At 42.2% G+C, this 17,734-nt stretch overlaps 1 protein-coding gene and 1 non-coding gene across 2 annotated transcripts in view; one reads left to right on the top strand and one right to left on the bottom strand.

The window, feature by feature from the left end:
- The window catches only part of CDC14B (cell division cycle 14B), a 91,190-nt gene extending 75,094 nt beyond the window's left edge, over nt 1–16,096 (bottom strand). Inside the window, 1 exon segment of the mRNA XM_032477437.1 lies at nt 15,755–16,096. Coding sequence (XP_032333328.1) covers nt 15,755–15,914 — 160 coding nt within the window. The 5' untranslated portion in view covers nt 15,915–16,096.
- Nucleotides 12,655–12,727, top strand: TRNAT-AGU. Its single transcript has one exon. It is a non-coding gene; the product is annotated as a tRNA-Thr (tRNA).
- Nucleotides 16,097–17,734: the final 1,638 nt, after the last annotated feature.

The raw sequence follows: 17,734 nt of genomic DNA, 5'->3' as shown, positions 1-17,734 counted from the left end.
ATATGTCCAGATAAAAACTTCCGTATATACATATATATATTCAGATAGCAGCATTATTCATAATAGCCTAAAAGTGGAAAGAGCCCAAATATCCATCAACTGATGAACAGATAAAACACAATGTGATCTAGTCATACAGTGGAGTATTATTCAGCCATAAAAAAGAATGAAGTACCGATACATGCTACAACACGGATAAGCCTCACAAAGGTTATGCTAAGTGAAAGTAACTAGTCATGAAATATCACTAACAGTGTGTATCACTAACACTATGACTTAAAATCCAGTGTAGTTATATGAAATGTCAGTATAATGATATGAACAGTATAATACTTACAGTATAATTATATGAAATGTTCAAAACAGGAAATCTACAGTGACAGAAAGCAGATTAGTGGTTGCCCAGGGCTGGGATGAAGGGGATGGGGAAGAGAATGGGGAATAACTGCGATTAGGTACAAGGCTTTTTTTCTTGGCTAATGAAAATGTCCTAAAATTAGATGATGATGATAGCACCACAACTCTGTAAATATACTATTTATGGCCCCCAAAATACTATTTTTTAAATATTTAATATTTAAATACTATAAAATGTATTGTTACAAAAAATAAACCATTGAAATACACATTTTAAGTTAATGGACTGTATGGTATTTGAATTCTATCTCAATAGGGCTATTGTTTTTAAAAGAGTAAAAAAAAATTAAAATAAAAAATAAAAGCACCCAAATTGAGCTTTTCTAAATATGAAAACTACAATCTATGAGATGAAAAATAGATTGGGTGGGATTATGAGGGGATAAGAAAATAGAAGAAGAAAATATTAGTGAATTTGAAGGCATAGCACTAAACTTATCCAAATGGAAATGAGTGAGAGAAAAAAAAAATCCAAAAAACTGAAAAGACCATCATTGACCTGTCAGGCAGCTTAAAATGGCCTCATATAGGGGTAACTATATATTAAGGAAGAGGATTGGGCAGGAAAAAAATATTTAAAGAAATAAATGGCTGAAAACTTCCTGAATCAATGAACTCCTTTAAATCCACAGATCCAAGAAATTCAAGGAATCCGAAGTACCACATGAAGGAAAATATACCATAATCAAATTCTCAAAACCAGTGATAAAGAGAAAATCTTAAAAGCAGCCAGAGGTAAAAGTGCACATTACATATAGAGAAACAAAGATAAGCACTTGATTTCTTGTAGGAACCAAGCCAGGTGATAAGCCAACAGAGCACCATCTTTAAAAGTACAGAAAGAAGGCGGGGGAGGGTATAGAGCAGTGTACACTCAGCATGCACGAGGTCCTGGGTTCAATCCCCAGTACCTCTGTTAGAATAAATAAATAAACCTAATTAACCTTCCCCCCCAAAAGTTCAGAAAGAAAAAACTGCCATCCTTGAACTCTATACTAAGCAAAGACCTTTCAAAAATGAAGGCATTTTTAAATATTCAGAAGATAAAAGTGCATCACAGCAGATCTGCACTATAAGAAATGTTATTTAAAAAAAAAATCCTTCAGGCAGAAGGGAAATCATAACTTTTGGAACTCTGGATCTACACCAAGGGGTAAGGGGCTCTAGCAATGGTAGCTACGTGGGTAAATATATAATATTTTTCTCATTAAATCCCTTTAAAAGATAATTGTTTTAACAAAAGTGACAACGGTGTCTTGTGGGGTTTATAATACATGTATACGTGAAATATATCAGAACAACATACATGCCAGGGCAGGAGAAATCAAAGAAAACACATAAGAATTCCTTTATAGCTTTGTTGAGTCCAACTATGACTTAAAATCCAGAAGCCATAAGAGAAACGATTAGCAGGTTCACTTGTAAACTTTGCATGACAAACATACACCACAAACACAAAATATATATATAATCATTTTCCTAATGATACACACAGGAGCTCCTGGATCCAATCCCCCAGGGATACTGAGGGACAACTGTATTTACGTATGCAAAATATCAAGCTTAAAAAATTATAAAAAGGTACTTTACAAGGGGACAAAGGGAATGAAGAGGGGTTATTCTAAAGAGAGCTTATATTTACAACCTAGAGACATACCAGGAATCTATGGCTTGGCTGGGGAAGGTCTACAATCCCTAAAAATCTCTACCAATTTTATGCAAGTGAATTAATGTACATTTTCCTCAGTAGAGGAGCCACAAGGAAATAACTATTTTACACCCATACAATGGAAAATATGCATCCACTAAGACACATTTTATTTAGACACATACTTACAACAATGAAAGATTCCACTATATCATAGACGAAGTGGGAAAAGTAACAATAATAATATTCAGTGTTTATCTTATTGATATAGAAGAAACACATCTCTCTACAAATACACACCAAACAATCTATAAGGCTAACTACGGTAGTCATTAATGCTGTTCACCAAATATTTCTGGCTCCCCGCCAAACAGACACGTTCCTGCCCCGCTCTGTGGGTGGATGGGACCACGTGATTAATCCTGGCCAATGAGCTATGAGGGAAATGAGCATGTAATTCAAGACCCTTCACAGCATTCTTTTCCCCTCTGGCACAGGAACTATCAATATTAGAAACCATTGCTGCTTATCGGCCTAGGTCCCTGAACAATTACAATAAGCAGAAACCCTGGCCAACCCACAGTGGCTGTGAAACAGAAACAAGAATTAAATCTTTGTTTTAAACTGCTGAGATGGGGAGGGGGCCTGTTACTGTGGTGTAAGTAAGCCTAAACTAACGGATACAGAAAACACTCTCGCGGGTAGGATCACTGATCTTTTTCTTTCTGTGTTGTCTTTTTAAAAAACAATGAGCACCTGTATCTTAGGAATTTTATTTGGAGGCGGAGGACAGACACAGGTCTTAGCAGGGGACCATGGAGCAGACACTGACTAAGCCAGAGGCTAATATCACATCTTAATCAAGGGCAGCTTCAAAGCATGCTCCGCTAGGATCCTCCAGCTCCTTTTCCCAACATTTCTGTGCTCTCTGAGCAACCTAAGAGCAGTGAAAAAAAGCAAGATACAGATCAGTGGGAATAGTGGGCCGTAATTTGCATGCAAGGACACACACATGCGTCTGCACACACGTGTATACATATATTTGTGAATCCATGGAAAATCTCTGGTGAGACAGAGGTGGCTAGCTATGTCAACTGAGTCAACTGAGGAAAAATAGGTCGCCAAGTGACACGTGCCAGTGGGAATCTGACTCTGCTGTTTACTCCTTGTATCTTTTAAATTGTGAGCCATGTATGCGGATTATCTATTCAAAAAATAAGTAAAAGAAAAAACATAAAAGGAAAATGAGCACCTGAAGGTGAAGAGTGCTGAGTGTTGCTTAGTGGGCCATATTTCAAAATCAGAAAGCCCAGTAAAGGGGCTTGCATGGACCAGTGATGAACCCAGGAACCCAGAATCAGGAATGCCCCGCAAGGACACGGAATAGGGTTAAAGGGCTTAAAGGACGGGGAAGATCACCGGCACTAGTTTTTTGAGTAAGTTCTAAAAGCTGTCCCCTCATGTTCAGGAAACTGATGAAAAATTATCTGTAACGTTTCCCAAGTCAAGGCTTTTCACACTGAATCTTGATCCCACATGAAAGCTTCCGCACTGTTAAATTCCACTTCTTACAAGATCAGCAGTATGACTTATTTTTTCCCCTCCACTAAGAACAAGGGACTGAATTATTGTTTCTAAAGAAAAATGAAAAGGGGACTATGGAAAGCTTTAATAATATGGGAAAAGCATCCAGAAAGGTAGGAAAACAGCACTGACTTACCTCATATACGGTAAGCTTGGCGTCTGTGTTAGCACTTTGTGCTCACATACGATACATGGATTATAAACTCTTGAGCGATTAAATCAGTAGATTTACCCTGAGCTATTCACGAGAGACTACCCCACACTGGCTACCTGGCCTTATTAGAAATAAATGACATAAGGTGGTTGACTTCACATGTACGCACAAACTAAACTGAGCTGGGGACGAGGAATTCCTGGAAGTGACACTTGCGCAGAATCCGCAAAGTGCCCAAGGAGATCGGTCCTGGCATTACACGCTGGCAATGGCTCAGCTCCTACCAGTCACTTCTCATTCACTGAAGTCAGGATCGTCTCCGGCCATAATTCTTCTAGACGCTAATCACACAATCGTTAGTTACACCTCCAAGCGACAGCGACAGGTGTAAAGCCTTTCCTAAAAATCAAAGAACTTCCAACTGCCCTTAATTGCACACTGATCTTTTCCTAGTTTCCTTAAACAATTCCCGCAAAGGCCTCATTAAGCTCGCATCTTAAGCATCCAGCTTAGTACCTTCTGGTTGGTTCTTCCTAACGAACCCACCCTGTCATGGGGGTGCCTTTTCTCAACATTTGCGATCACAATTGCCCCACCAGGACACAGCACGATGACAATAAGACACTCAACTCGGGATAATGGTTGAGCGCTAACAAGCTAAGAAGAATCACTAATAGCACTAGGAGCACACAGAAAAATGTAACCATTCCATAACCGACTGCAGGAGTCCACGCCCCCGCCCCTCCCCTTCCCAGCACACATTGCAGTTACACCAGCATTTCTTTCAGGACTTTCTCCAGCCTGCAGAGACCCTCTGGGCTGCCCTCACAGCACTTCAAAATGATCACTCACCCTGCAAGTTTACTAGTGGAGGAAGATTGCAGCCCCCTCCACGCTCACTCATTCTATACTGGGTCCCAGATTTCCCCAGGGGGGATCAAACTCCAGCCACCACAGCAATGACCTGCTTGATAATGAGCTGTCTCTAGTCTACCTGTCCTGAACCCCTCACTTCCCCGCTCTACTGTGAGGGCTTCCCGGGACCATCTCCTGAAGAAAGCGCTTGCCTTGGCAGCCTGGCCTCCATCTGTCCTGGGGGAACCCAAAACAAGATGTTAACTGCAGTTTTAATATAGGCCTGTTGATTCTTCGTAAAATATTCTGAAGACAATATAATTATAACGGAGCAGCACTGCACAGGGTTATGTTAAATGGGATGTGTAAAAGGTACACACAAAAAATCGGCATTATTAAAAAACTGCTTTTGTGGCTTGAAACAACAAAATTTAGTAATCCTATTCACAAATCTCCATATTAGAATAATATTTGTTTTCTGAAATCATTTTAAAATACAGTCCTTAATCCAAAGATTTCATTTTTTTTTAATCCAAGTTCATTGCTTAGCCTTCAGAATATCCCACATTTTTATGTTGGAAATTCCCCAAAGTGTCCTATTAAGGGGAAAAAAAAAGTCCCTTTAGCTCTGTGCCTGAAAATGCTTGCCTTCTGAATCCACAAGTTTAGCCTCTAAAAATGCACTTGTTCAAAATAAGCTGAGTAGGTCCTATTAGATAAAGGATGCTTTAAGATTTATCTTTCTTCTCCTGCCCTCATGAGTAAGAGAGATTTCATTAAAGTATTTTTTCATTTTGGAGCAAAGTTGTTATTTCATTCAGGTTGGCTGCTGTGTCTTGATGCCCATTCCTGGTGGAATGTTAAGAGCTGGACGTGGCGGGGGGCAGTTGGCACAGGGTCTGAAAAGGATATTTCCCCCGTGCTGGGGCAGAGTCTGTCCCCAGTCCCAGCAATCATCCCCCAAAACACACACACACACACACAGCTGCCATGATAGTAGCAACAGTACTGTTGGGAGGAAGGAGAAAGCAAAGACTCATGTGTGTTCCTGTGATCAAGAACAGTTCCTGGGGGAAGGGATAGCTCAGGGGAAGAGCACGTGCCCAGCAAGCATGAGGTCCTGGGTTCAACCCCCAGTACCTCCACTAAAAATAAGTAAATAAATGAAAACCCAATTACCTCCCCCCATATAAAAAATAAGGAAGAAATTTTTTTTTTAAAAAAAGAACAGCTCCTGATGGTTCTGCAGGAGAAAAGAAGGGACTCTTTTAAAACATAGCTCCCTCAAGCCTCCTTTCCAAGGATCCCATTCATTCAGAGGCATCTATCTTCGAGTGTCGGTGACGTTCATGGGTAAGTTCCTCTATGCGACACTGATACAGACACACAGGTATAGGTGTCGCTTCCAGAAATCGGGGTCAGGCATGAAATCTCTATGGCAGCTCTTGCCGCAGCCACAAGGATGAATCTATATAAAACGCACTCAAGCTAATCCTGGGTAGATTTTTTACTTCAAGCCCTTTGAGTCACAACAGCTTACAACTAGCATAGATTAATATTGGAGGTAAAACCCCAGCCTCCGTTGTGTTTGCCAGCTATATTCTAAGCTTTTTTGACAGTTTATCATCAAAAAGGAAATAAATACACGTTAAGACGCTCCGGTTTCACACTTTAGGTGCTTCCAACAAGCTATCCAATGACAGTAGGGCAATAAAAAAAATTCCAAGAGCGGATTGAGAACAGCTCCCCCAAAACGTAAAACCATAATGTTAATTCTGCTATACATTCGTATCAAAGCAATTCTTCCTCAGCACCTATAAAAGAATGTGAAAATAAGAATGCTTTTCAGTTCAAAAGTCACACACACCAAATCTAGTTCTTAAAATATTTAGCCATCTTCATCATTAGTGCCTTAAATTTAAGAAGCAATACTCAACTTAGAAGGTGCTCTGTAATTACTTCTTACCAGTAAATAAGATATTCTTAAAAACAAACAAGGTATCTCATTTTAAATTATGTCCTCTGGGACACTCTGAGATTCAAATTAGAGGTACAGAATTAATTGGAATTTAGACCTTTCACTTTGGCTCTGTTTTAGAAGAGATACAGTTTTCAGTATATTATTAACTATATGCACATATCCATATGATACATATGATTAGTTTTATACCAAAATGATGCTTTTCCTCCATGTTTCTTTTAAAGGTTAAAACACACACACACACGAAAGACACCATAAGACAGATCATTTTCACCACATATTGGAAAAAACGATTCACTCTGTAGGAATTATCATGTAGCATTTCCATCACAGAATTCTCTCAAACTGACACTGTCTAGACTAAGAGAGCTAAATCACGTAATTCCTTTATGGCCTGTCTTCACTGAGATGATGACTTACGAGTGTATTCCTTCTCAACATCTCAGGGACTAGGAATACGTTCTTACAAACATTCACAGCCCCTTCCTCAGTAATACTTGGCTCACTGCCTTGTTTAAAGTAGTTTTATTTATTTATTTATTTATTTATTTATTTATTTATTTATTTATTTATTTATTTATTTATTATTAATTTGCTGAATAAATCCTGTAGCACAATTCATATGTGTACAGAGGAGAATAAATGAGCAAAATTCAGCTGAGATGGTCCTCAAACATGGGCTTTGCGGAATTCAGAATCTGTAATGATGTTATAGCATTATGGGCTGGGTACAAAAAAAAATCAATGTCACAAGCTGCAGAGCAGTGCCAGGAAAGTAATTTTACTTTCAAATTAGAACTTGAAGGAACAACAAATATCACCGACGTCAGGAACAAGATGTTTTTCTTTTGCAAAAAGTACACTGTCGACCAAATTTTAATGGTATAAAAGTAAGCTACCTGAGAAATGAAATCAATACGTGATGTTAGGCAATTAGAATGAATTCACCCAGCCTTGCTTCCTCAGCTTTTCAGACTCAAAAACAATGGGACCAAATCTTTGAACTGACTGGTGAATTAAGGACTCTTAAGAGAACAGCTCTTTTGGAATATAAATGATACTGAGAATTAAAGGAGCTGAACAAATGATGAAGAAGATAAAGTCAGAAAAATTTTAATGGAAAATAATAAATATATGGGGCTATTCAGATTTGTTCTTTTGATAAATGGCCTTATTTGAGGAACTTGAAAATCAAAGGGAATCAGAATTTTTTTTTTCAAAGGATATAAAAGAACTTTCCTGTTCCCAAAGTTCAAGTTGGCATTTCATGAGATTTCCCTCTTAGCAAACACAGTTTAAGATATGAGCCTAGCCATTAAGCAAAGAAATGCCTAAAAATAACTAAGTAAACTGGGGGTGAGGGGGGAGGACCAAGAATAGCTGTTACAACCATTCTAAGTATCCTTTCAGCAAGAGCCTAGGAAAGTGAGATTTAATTAAACAGAAAAAAGTTTAGTATTACCAATTAACATCCACCATCCAGAACATAGCATTCATAATTAACCCAATGAAGTTTCACAGAAACGACTTCCAGCATTACCTGTACACAGAAACCAACAAAACTTTTCATATAAAGACAGGGTTTCAACTGAAGTCGTAAACATACGAAAGATACTCTACAGTTATAGAAAACTTAAACTGCTTCCTAAGACTAAAATTAAAGACAAGCAAACAGGAAGGGACGGAAAATCACAACTAACAGATTAAATCTACAGTTTTTAAATCATCAAAGAACTGCAAAGTAGAGTCAATGATCTGAATACCTTTGTTGGAGCAGTATCCATGAAAAGCTATAGAAAAAAAGAGAAAGAGAGAGAAGGGCGTAAAACTTTCATATAAACTAGAGAATCCAGATGAGACGTATACATTCCAGTTAAATAAGCTTGTATTTAGGAAGTTAACATCAAATTTTTGAAACTGTTTTCCAAGGTCATCACTGCCTAATATGGTAGTCAGTACTTCCAGAAACTGACTAACCTTGGAAGCTAAAAATCAAAAAACGTAAAGAAACAATATTTGAAGACTAGTCAGCTCCTGATGCACTGCTTTCTCTGTCTCTAATAATACAATCTCTCCACTTTCCACCCACAACAACCCCTGCACCTACTTACCTCACTCATAAAGGTGCCTGTCCTAAGGGAGGACCAGCTTTGAAATATTCAGGTAAACCAGTCTAGGGGGAGAGGACAGCTGGGTGGTGGAGTGCCTGCCTAGCATGCACAAGGTCCTGGGTTCAATCCCCAGTACCTCCACTTAAATAAATAAGCCTCATTACCTCCTCCACTTTAAAGAAAAAAAAAAAAAAAAAAAAAGTCAGATAAACCAGTCTATGCGTGTTTTTCATTTCCATGAAAATTGTAAAAGTAATTTTAATGTGAAAGACCTTTAATGACTTACTAAGATTAAAACTACTCTGTAAGAAAAAAAGTGCAGTATATTGTATATATGTATTTACATGCCATATAATGTACATGTGCAAACTGTAATAATTCTACCTAAGAAAACTGAAAAAGAAAAAAAATACTCTAGCTAGGATGGGAAGAAACAAAAATACTGGTTACTAAAATTTTTTCCCAGTGTAACAAAAAGAATAGATTTAAAGATATCATTTCTTATTTATGTCTGACTCCCACCCCTTTCAAATAAATCGGGTCTCTGGGCCACACGTTAAGGATCAGAAAGGCCTTTTGAAAGATTAAGTTCTTTTACCCAAAACAAATGACAGATGCCCTGTCTACCAGTAATATGCACCACCAGTATCAAAGCTTTTGGCTCTGTGAAATACTGTTTTAAAATGGATGAACTAGGGCACAGTCATGCTTCAAATTAACCACTCTGAAAGATTTATATATTATCAGTAAATAACAATATATTTGGTGGGTTTTTTTCTATAACCTTCTACCTGAGGCTCTCCCATGAGGCTTTTGCATTTTTATGAAGATTCCCCCCCATAAGCTTAGCTGCATTTTAATGGTAGCAAACTCTTCAATATAATAAAAATACGTAATAATTGCCTCAAAAATGAAGGAACAGCTTTGGTTTATTCTTCCTCTTAGAAGAGATCTTTAAAGAGAAACTGTAATGGGTTTTTTTTTCCCCAAGGCAGAAAAGATTTATCAATGCGGCGCCAAACCTCCTCCCTGTCCCTGGACCAATACTGAGCTAGCCTCATCTGGAGCCGCTCCTGCCCTGAACATCACTCTCAGAAGCAGAGACAGGAACACACTGCATTTTCACTGTGCTGATTCACGGAACCTTTTGTGCAAGTACACGTCTGAGGGAAATGTTTGCTTCTGAGCTTGAAGCGCTCCCACCACGATGACTGTCTCCGTGTGCCCTCGGTACCCCACCCCCGACCCCGCCCACTGCTGGCACACTTGGAATACTGGGGACCTCTGATGAAGCCTTGGCTGTCAGCGAGGCACCCAGCCAGGCACTTAACATGCATCCCCTTCATTTCATCCTCCCAACAACTCTGCGGGCTTTTTATGTTTCAACTGATGAGAGAATCCAAGCTCCAAAAGGTTACTGATAATCTGGCTGTGTTCAGTCCCCATGTGGAGAGCTATCCCTGGTGACCTCAAGCCTAATTAGCAGAATTAGCTCTTCAAAGACTCTACCATCAAAGATTTTCTTCCCCAAAGATTCAATCACGATATGATTTCTCTACAGGCTAGTTCTCCTTCAGACCCTCCAAGTTTTACTTCCTTATTTAACACAGAAAATATAAACTCCATGAGAGCAGGGACTGTCTCCAACAGTGACCTATTTTTAGCACTTGAAGGGGGGCAAAAAAATGCCGGGTAAAGTAGGTATTCATTACACATTCACTGAAGGAACAAAATACCTGGAAAATTAGGGCTATGATGATGGCCAACTCTGGAAACAGCATAAGCTCTGAAGGACCTGAATTGTGTACTTGGTTTGCTCATTTTTCCACATTCACTAGGTAATTATCCATCTCTCTGAATTCAACTTTATAGACACTACTTATGGAACACCTACTATGACACCGTCTGGTAGCCAGAGTAGCACTGGACTCAATAAATCATTTATGTGTAACTGTGAAGCACCTTTTTCTGCCAGAAAGAATAAAAGGCAACTAATCATCACTCTCCCAAAAAGAAACTGCATCCAGTGGGTCAAAATCATTTATCTCCGGTCTTGTCTTCTTCAGAAGGAAAAATGGATGAGTGTGATATTTCTAGGTGATCTCTTGAAATTCTTTCAAAAAAACACGGGTCATATCAATTCGGGGACCTCCAAAGACTAACTCAGAAAATTTCAAGAAATGTCACTGATAATGCACCAGTGCTTTCCCTCCATCCTAAAAATCCACAGTGTGGTTTCATTGCAGCTCTCCCTAATCCCAACAAGATTTGGGGCAATTCAAAGGCACAGCGCAGTTAACATGCACGGTCAACTCCTGGCGTTAGACCAGCTCTGTAACCTAGTTATTCCACCTGGCCTTCATCTTTCTGCCCAACCACTCTTTATATCCACTGAGGCAGCAACACTGAAAGCGTGTTCAGTTTAGACTTAAAGCAGATAACTAACATGATACCATCAGAAGTACAGATGTTGAAGAATTAAGCAAGCACATAAATCAAGAAAATAAATTCGCACTATGCTCAAGGGTAAGTACAGAACTAAGTCATAAGCAGGAAGAAAAATGAACATCACATTCTTTGATGAGTTTCAGTTACTGAAACTTAAGCTACTACATGAAACTCCTGAAGAAAAATGAATTTATTTCCCCCTTGAATCAATGCTCCAGCTTTAACAGTACTCCTTTTCTATCAGGAAAAATACACTTCTATCACTGCAAGCAATGAATATGCATGACTATTTTACATGGTAAGCATTCAATAAATACCTCTTGAATTAATGAATAAATTTTCCCTGACTACTGATGTCTAGTGTGAATTTTGAAAACCCTAAAAAGAAAGGGGGGTGGGTAGGAGCAGTGCTTTATCTGTTTAATTTTATTTGATGAGTAACCAATACACCATTAATCAATGCTTTTAACTATCAATCTTGACCTCAATTAGAGCTTCTCCAATAAAATTCTTTCCTGTTATAATACACTCTTTAAACGGTAGAATATAATAGTAGACACTGAAAAAAATTTTTTTAATTTAAGACAAACCACCAAGAATCTTAAGCCAGCAGTTATTGCCAATTTCCTCTACTAGTTAGAAATTAAAAAAAAATAAAAAAGCTGATGTTCTGTACCAACTATTAAATCCGGTAAATTACCAAACACAAAGATTATGCAGTACTGTTATGGCCTTCAAAATTATTTTCCTATATTAATAAAGAGGAAAGGAAAATGTACACTCACTGTCACTTATGGAGGGCCCAATTTCAGGCATAGGATTAGAGAGACCAAAAAGATTCAGACTTCTGACTACAAGGAGGTTCATAGGAAAATCAAAAACCTGACTGTGCCCAACATTTTTTCCCTTGGTGGGTATTGTCTCATCTTGACATCTAGTTCCAAATCCAACTGAAAAACCCTCCTCAGCTTCCTTCTCCCCTTTGCTTCCTAACAACTCATTCTAATCTTATCTTTACTCAGTATCTCTCTAGCATTCATATACAGCCTACAGTTTATGCTGTATTTATGACCTTTCTTTCACATGGTGCACCGGAATTGCACCAGGAATACAGCTGAGATGAAAATCCACGTCACTGCATGTGGCAGGAACCGAACGGATGGTCAATGAGAGATTGATAGGGTCTGCAGAGGAATAAAACCTGGGTCAGTCAGCTCCTAGTAAGACTGATGTCCATTACATTGGGGTGGTGGGCTGGACAGTAGTGACCACGTAATAAAGGATTACGGGGACAAAAGTAGGAATTAAGTATCCTATGTTAAATGTACACAAATGAAGTACCCTGGAATCTGTGGGAATTCAATGTACAGATAAAACAGACTGCAGTAAAAATATCAAGGGACCAGAGTTACATTTAAAAAAAAAGTAATGTATTTAAAGGCAGAGTGTAGAGGGGGGAGGATACAGCTCAGTGGTAGAGCGCATGCCTAGTATGCATGAGGTCCTGGGTTCAATCCCCAGTACCTCCATTAAAATAAATAAACCTAATTACCTCTTCCCCAGGAACAACAACAACAAAAAACTTTAAAAAAATACTAAAATAAATAAAAGCGGAGTGGGCAGAAATCATAACACGCATTAATGTTTACAATCCAACCCCACTGGGACAGCATCTTCGCAATCCTACAGGTGTTGGGGAGGATAAGGACTAACTGGTACATTGCTAGTAAGAAGGCAGGTGGCACATCAGCTTAGGAAAAAAGGCTGGCTGTTCATGGAGTTACCACGTGACCCAGCAATTCCACTCCGAGGTATATACCCAAAGGACCTGAAAACATAGGGCCACGCAAAAACTTGTCCGTGTATGTTCACGGCAGCATTATTCACAGCTGTCAAAAAAAACTCCGTTCATAAGTGAATAAACCCATGTACGCTTTGGCCTGGGCTTCAACTTTATCTCCAGATACAGTCACACATGTTGAGAGACATGTACACTGATGCCACTACAGCCATTTGCAGCAGGGACTGGAAAACACCCAAATATCCGTTTATTTATCATCATTAAATAAATCACAGTTCAGCCACACAGTGCAACAACATGCAGCCATTAAAAAGATGACCGCTCTTGCCGGTTGGGCACAATTTGCAGAAACCTGACTATGAGTAGAAAACTGAAGGGAAAAAAAATATTACCAGGAGGGACTAACTATATCTATATATCTACTTCGCTAATGTTTGACCTTTTTAATGTGCATGCACTGCTTTTAGGAAGCAATGACTGAGGGAAAAACAAGTTGGGAAGGACAGGACCAGGTTGTCATTTGCTGAGGATGAGGCCTCAAGCCTTCCCTCCAAGCCCAATAAAAAGTAATCCCCACCCTGCAACCAAAGTTCCTTCGTCGTATATATCACACCAAAACAAACTGATTTAGTATCATTTTTCCAGGAAGCCAAGACTGTCACTAAGGGACATCTGGAGAAATCCCAGGGGAAACTGATTTCCTTAACTCCCCTGGAGTGATCTTACACTGAGGCTGGACCCTTCCATCATCTGGGCTTGTAATCCAGACCAGAGTATTTTGATTTTATATGCTGCGCCAACTCTTTCTTCAATATTCTGCTTGGTGATACATTCTAAAGTTAATTCATTGATCACTGCCTCAGGAAAACCAGCCACACTGCATTTTTTTTCTCCTTGAAGGAGAAGGAAGATTTACTCCAATGACACTGCTGTCAGAAAGTTCCTTTTTGATTTGAGACAACTGTCTTCAATAGGAGCCTGTCTAAACAAGTCATAAAACATATACATTATAAATCCACAGATAACATTTTATGGTTTTATACTTTGAAACCATACTTATTTTGGCCTAAGCAGTAATCAAAACCAAATGAAGCAGTTCTGCATGTACTACTTACAGAACAATCGTTCTGCTAAGAAATATTGTGAAGAAAAACAAAGTGCAAAACACGTTGTATGCTACCGTGCTTGGGTATGGTAGAGAATGTATACGTGTATCCACGCCGTCAATTTCTGGAAGGATTCACAAGAAATGTTACCTCTGGGGAAAGACACCTGGTGCTTAAGACCAGTTTTTCCGCTATATACTCCTGTTTACCTTTGGAATTAAGAATTCTGTACCAAGTAAGTGTGTTATTTGCCCTAAAATTAAATGCGATTAAACAAGACCCTTTGAAGAGGTATACATAACAAAGATATGAGGGCTGTGGGTCCCTTACGCGTGACCCTCCTTTGTGGGGCCATCTCCCTGGGAGTGGACACCGTGGTGGGTGGTCTTGGCCTCAGCAGATGGCTGCACCTCCTACAGCGCCACGTGCCACGATGGACCCAGGCAGGTGCCAGCCGGAGACAGGTACTTAAGGCAACCCCTGCCTGCCTGCCTCCCTCCTCCGTTGGCATCCACTCAACGCCAAGAAACCTTCTGCTCCACTCAGCTCTCTGTAAAATGGACCCTAGTGTCCAACTGTCCATCAACCTAGAAAATAATTTCTACTAAATTTGTGTTCGTCTGAACACTTCCTAAATTCATGTCCTGACCACTCCAGCTCACCTGGTTTATCAAAGGCTAAGGGCGGGGAACAGTTTATGAAAATCCCACACACCGAGGTTTACACACTCCGCAACACAGGAAACAGGCTGCAAAAATCCCTCAAAACTGTAGACTGTTTACAAAGCGTTTCCAATACATCATCACATTTAATGCCTTCACACGCTTCGGTGTCAATCCTGGGAACCCCGACAGCTCCCAAATTGGATTTATTAAATCTTCGAGAACTGCAGAGTCAGCAGTAGTAATCGAGCAGCTATCAAACGGCTGCTTTTCTACCTGCGATTTCTCAAAAGTGACAACTCTCCGCAGTCAGCATGCTAACTGGTTCAAAAGCCATCAACGTGACACATTCCTTGCTGAAGCTCGGCAGGGGACTCAGCCGATGAGGGCTGGGGTGTGCTCGTGCGCGCGCTGGGGACGGCGCGAGGGCAGCGAGGGCCAGGGCAAGGACCTGGCTCCCGTGCGCGGCCGGGAACGCCGCCCCGGGTGGGAGGGACTCCATTTCCCACAGAGCAGCGGAGGTTTGGCAGACGCCAAACAAACAGGGCAGCTCCCGAGCCGGCGTGTTCAGCGCGCTCGGGGAATCCTCTGGGGGTGACTCGGAGGCTCAGACTCCGGTAAGGGCCAACTGAGCTTGCAACGCGGGAGGCGGTATCACCTTGATCTAGGAAAAGCCCGAGGCGCCGAGCTGACGCCAGCAATTTAGAAAGGTGACCCTCGGGCCATCTTGCCGGGGTAGGAGGGTACAAAATGGATAAAGTTACAGCTCGCGACAAACGCAGATGGAAACTCGGGGTAGGGGGACGCTCCCAGAAAGCCCGGCTCCTGAAGGGGGGTGTGGCCGGCTGGGGCTGTTATGGGGGTTGGGGGTGGAGGCGTGTCAGCCGGGCCCGGGAGGCGCCTCTGCGCCTGGGTGGGTGGGCTAGGACCCCCGCGCCGCGTGCGGCGTGTCCCGGAGCCCCGCCATACGCTCGCTCGCCGGCTCACCGGTGATGTCCAGGTACAGGTCGTCCCGCCGGTCCAGGTGGTGCAGTTCCTGCGACGTGGAGCTGCGGCTCTTCTTCACTCCCGGCGAGGACAGCGAGCACCGCCGCGAGCAGGGGGGCGCGGCGGCCCAGCTCGGCCGCCGCTCGCTCTTCCGCTTCATGGAGGCGGCCGCGGCCCGTCAGGGGGCCACGACCATGGCCCCGCGCGCCCGCTGGCCCGCCGAAGCCCCCGCCAGCCCCGCGCGCGGGCGCTCGGGGCGGCGGGCGCGGAGCGGCGCTGCGGCGGCGACGGCGCGCGCTGGCGGAGCCCGGCGGGGGGTGGCCGCGCAGGAGCCGGAGGAGGGGCCGGGCCCACCGCGCCTGCCCCGCTTCCTCCTGCGGCCGCCTGGGGACCCGCGCCGCAGCCCTGGCTACAGCGCCTCCTGCCGCTGCCCGCGCCCCCCAGCCCGCCCCCAGGTGCCCGCAGCCCGCTGGCGCAGCCGAGGCGCCTGGTGCTGCCGCCGGCGGCTGGGGCTGCCCGGGGTAACGGCGCGGGCCCACCGCGGCCGCGGACGCTGCTGCCGAGGCGCCCGAGCACAGCGGGCCGCGGCTCCCGGGGACCCCAGGAGGGCTGTTCCGTGGAGCTTCATTCACAAAAAAGGGCCCACAACCCTCCTCGGGGCCCGCAGACTGAGGCTTTTCATTGGTCAGTGAGGCGTGACGTCACGGACACGGGGCCTTTCTACAGGCAGGTAGCTGGTGACGCCATAAAGAAAAGTCTGAGTGATTCCGCCAATCAAAGATAAAAAGTGTGCTCGCGACCCTCCGCCAGTCCCCCAACTTTTCTGTTTCTTCTGTGTTTCCGGAGTTCCCAACTTCCTTTAGTGAGTCACCAAAGCTTTACACAACTCTAGCCCAGTAACTTAACTCCAGTTCTTTGGCATGTATATTTTTTGAAGTGTTCATTTGTTTTCCGTGTAATTGCGCCAAGTGGAAGGGACTCTTTCTATGGCTTGCTGGCTTGTAAAGGGTATGGATCTATTAAATTGTCCGCTCTTAGACAGACTTAAGATAGAGTTGAGTTCAGAAGTTACAAACTATGTGAATCAGCTACGCATTTTTTATCGCCCTATGCCCTGGAGTCAGACCAAGCAAGGGCTTCTTAAGGAGTCGATAAAACTATCACGGAAACACGACATACCGTAACGGTTTGCACCTCAAAGTTCGTCATTTCGCAATCAGTACCCAAATTGACTCAGCAATTTTATAAACTAGCTGCTTTATTTTTCCTACCTAAGATACCGACAGGTCCAGTTATTGAAGCATCGAGCAAGTGGCGAATTTAATCCTTTAACTTTTAGCTTGCAAACTATATAATCATATCCCCCCTTTTTTTCCTACTGGATTAAAATAATGCCTGATCTTTCTAGAACTTAACCAAAACTGTCATTTTGGAAGGCCTAAAGGCAAATTTCCGTGGTAGCATAGAAAAGATTAAGACTGGAGGGCAGTCTTCAGATTTCATACCCCAAAAGTATGTATCTTGCAAGCTAGTCCTAATTTTTCACCAGCATTTTAACTTTTTACCCTGTAGTTCTGCAATTACTGCCAGCCTCTAGAAGTGAAAGAAGAATTTGAGTCAGTCCCCCAGGAAGCCTCTCAGAAATGCAAATTTTGATGGAGTACCTCCCGGAGGGGCTATTTGGCTTCTATTGTTGAAGGCCTTTACCTTAAGCACTGCTAATTAAGGAGGAATGGGCTGGGGGGAAAGAGGATCTATGTGGAGGTGGCATTTGAACAGCCCGGAACTAGAAACCCGAAGCTTAGTAATCATATTCACTCTTCCACTGTTTCCCATAAGGAAATCAGTGAAGACCTGAAATTAAAAATGCTCTACGTGTTGTCTGTAAGGGCAGCAAAGAAGCAATAGACTTGGGAGGCTGTGAGTTTTGTGCAAATGAGTCTAGGTAAGTAGAAACCTTCCCGTCCCGGGTCCCCTGTT

Source organism: Camelus ferus, chromosome 4, assembly GCF_009834535.1.
Source record: "Camelus ferus isolate YT-003-E chromosome 4, BCGSAC_Cfer_1.0, whole genome shotgun sequence".
Lineage (NCBI taxonomy): Eukaryota > Metazoa > Chordata > Mammalia > Artiodactyla > Camelidae > Camelus > Camelus ferus.
Note: the sequence above shows the minus strand (reverse complement) of the source record. Positions and strands in the feature narration are given on the sequence as shown.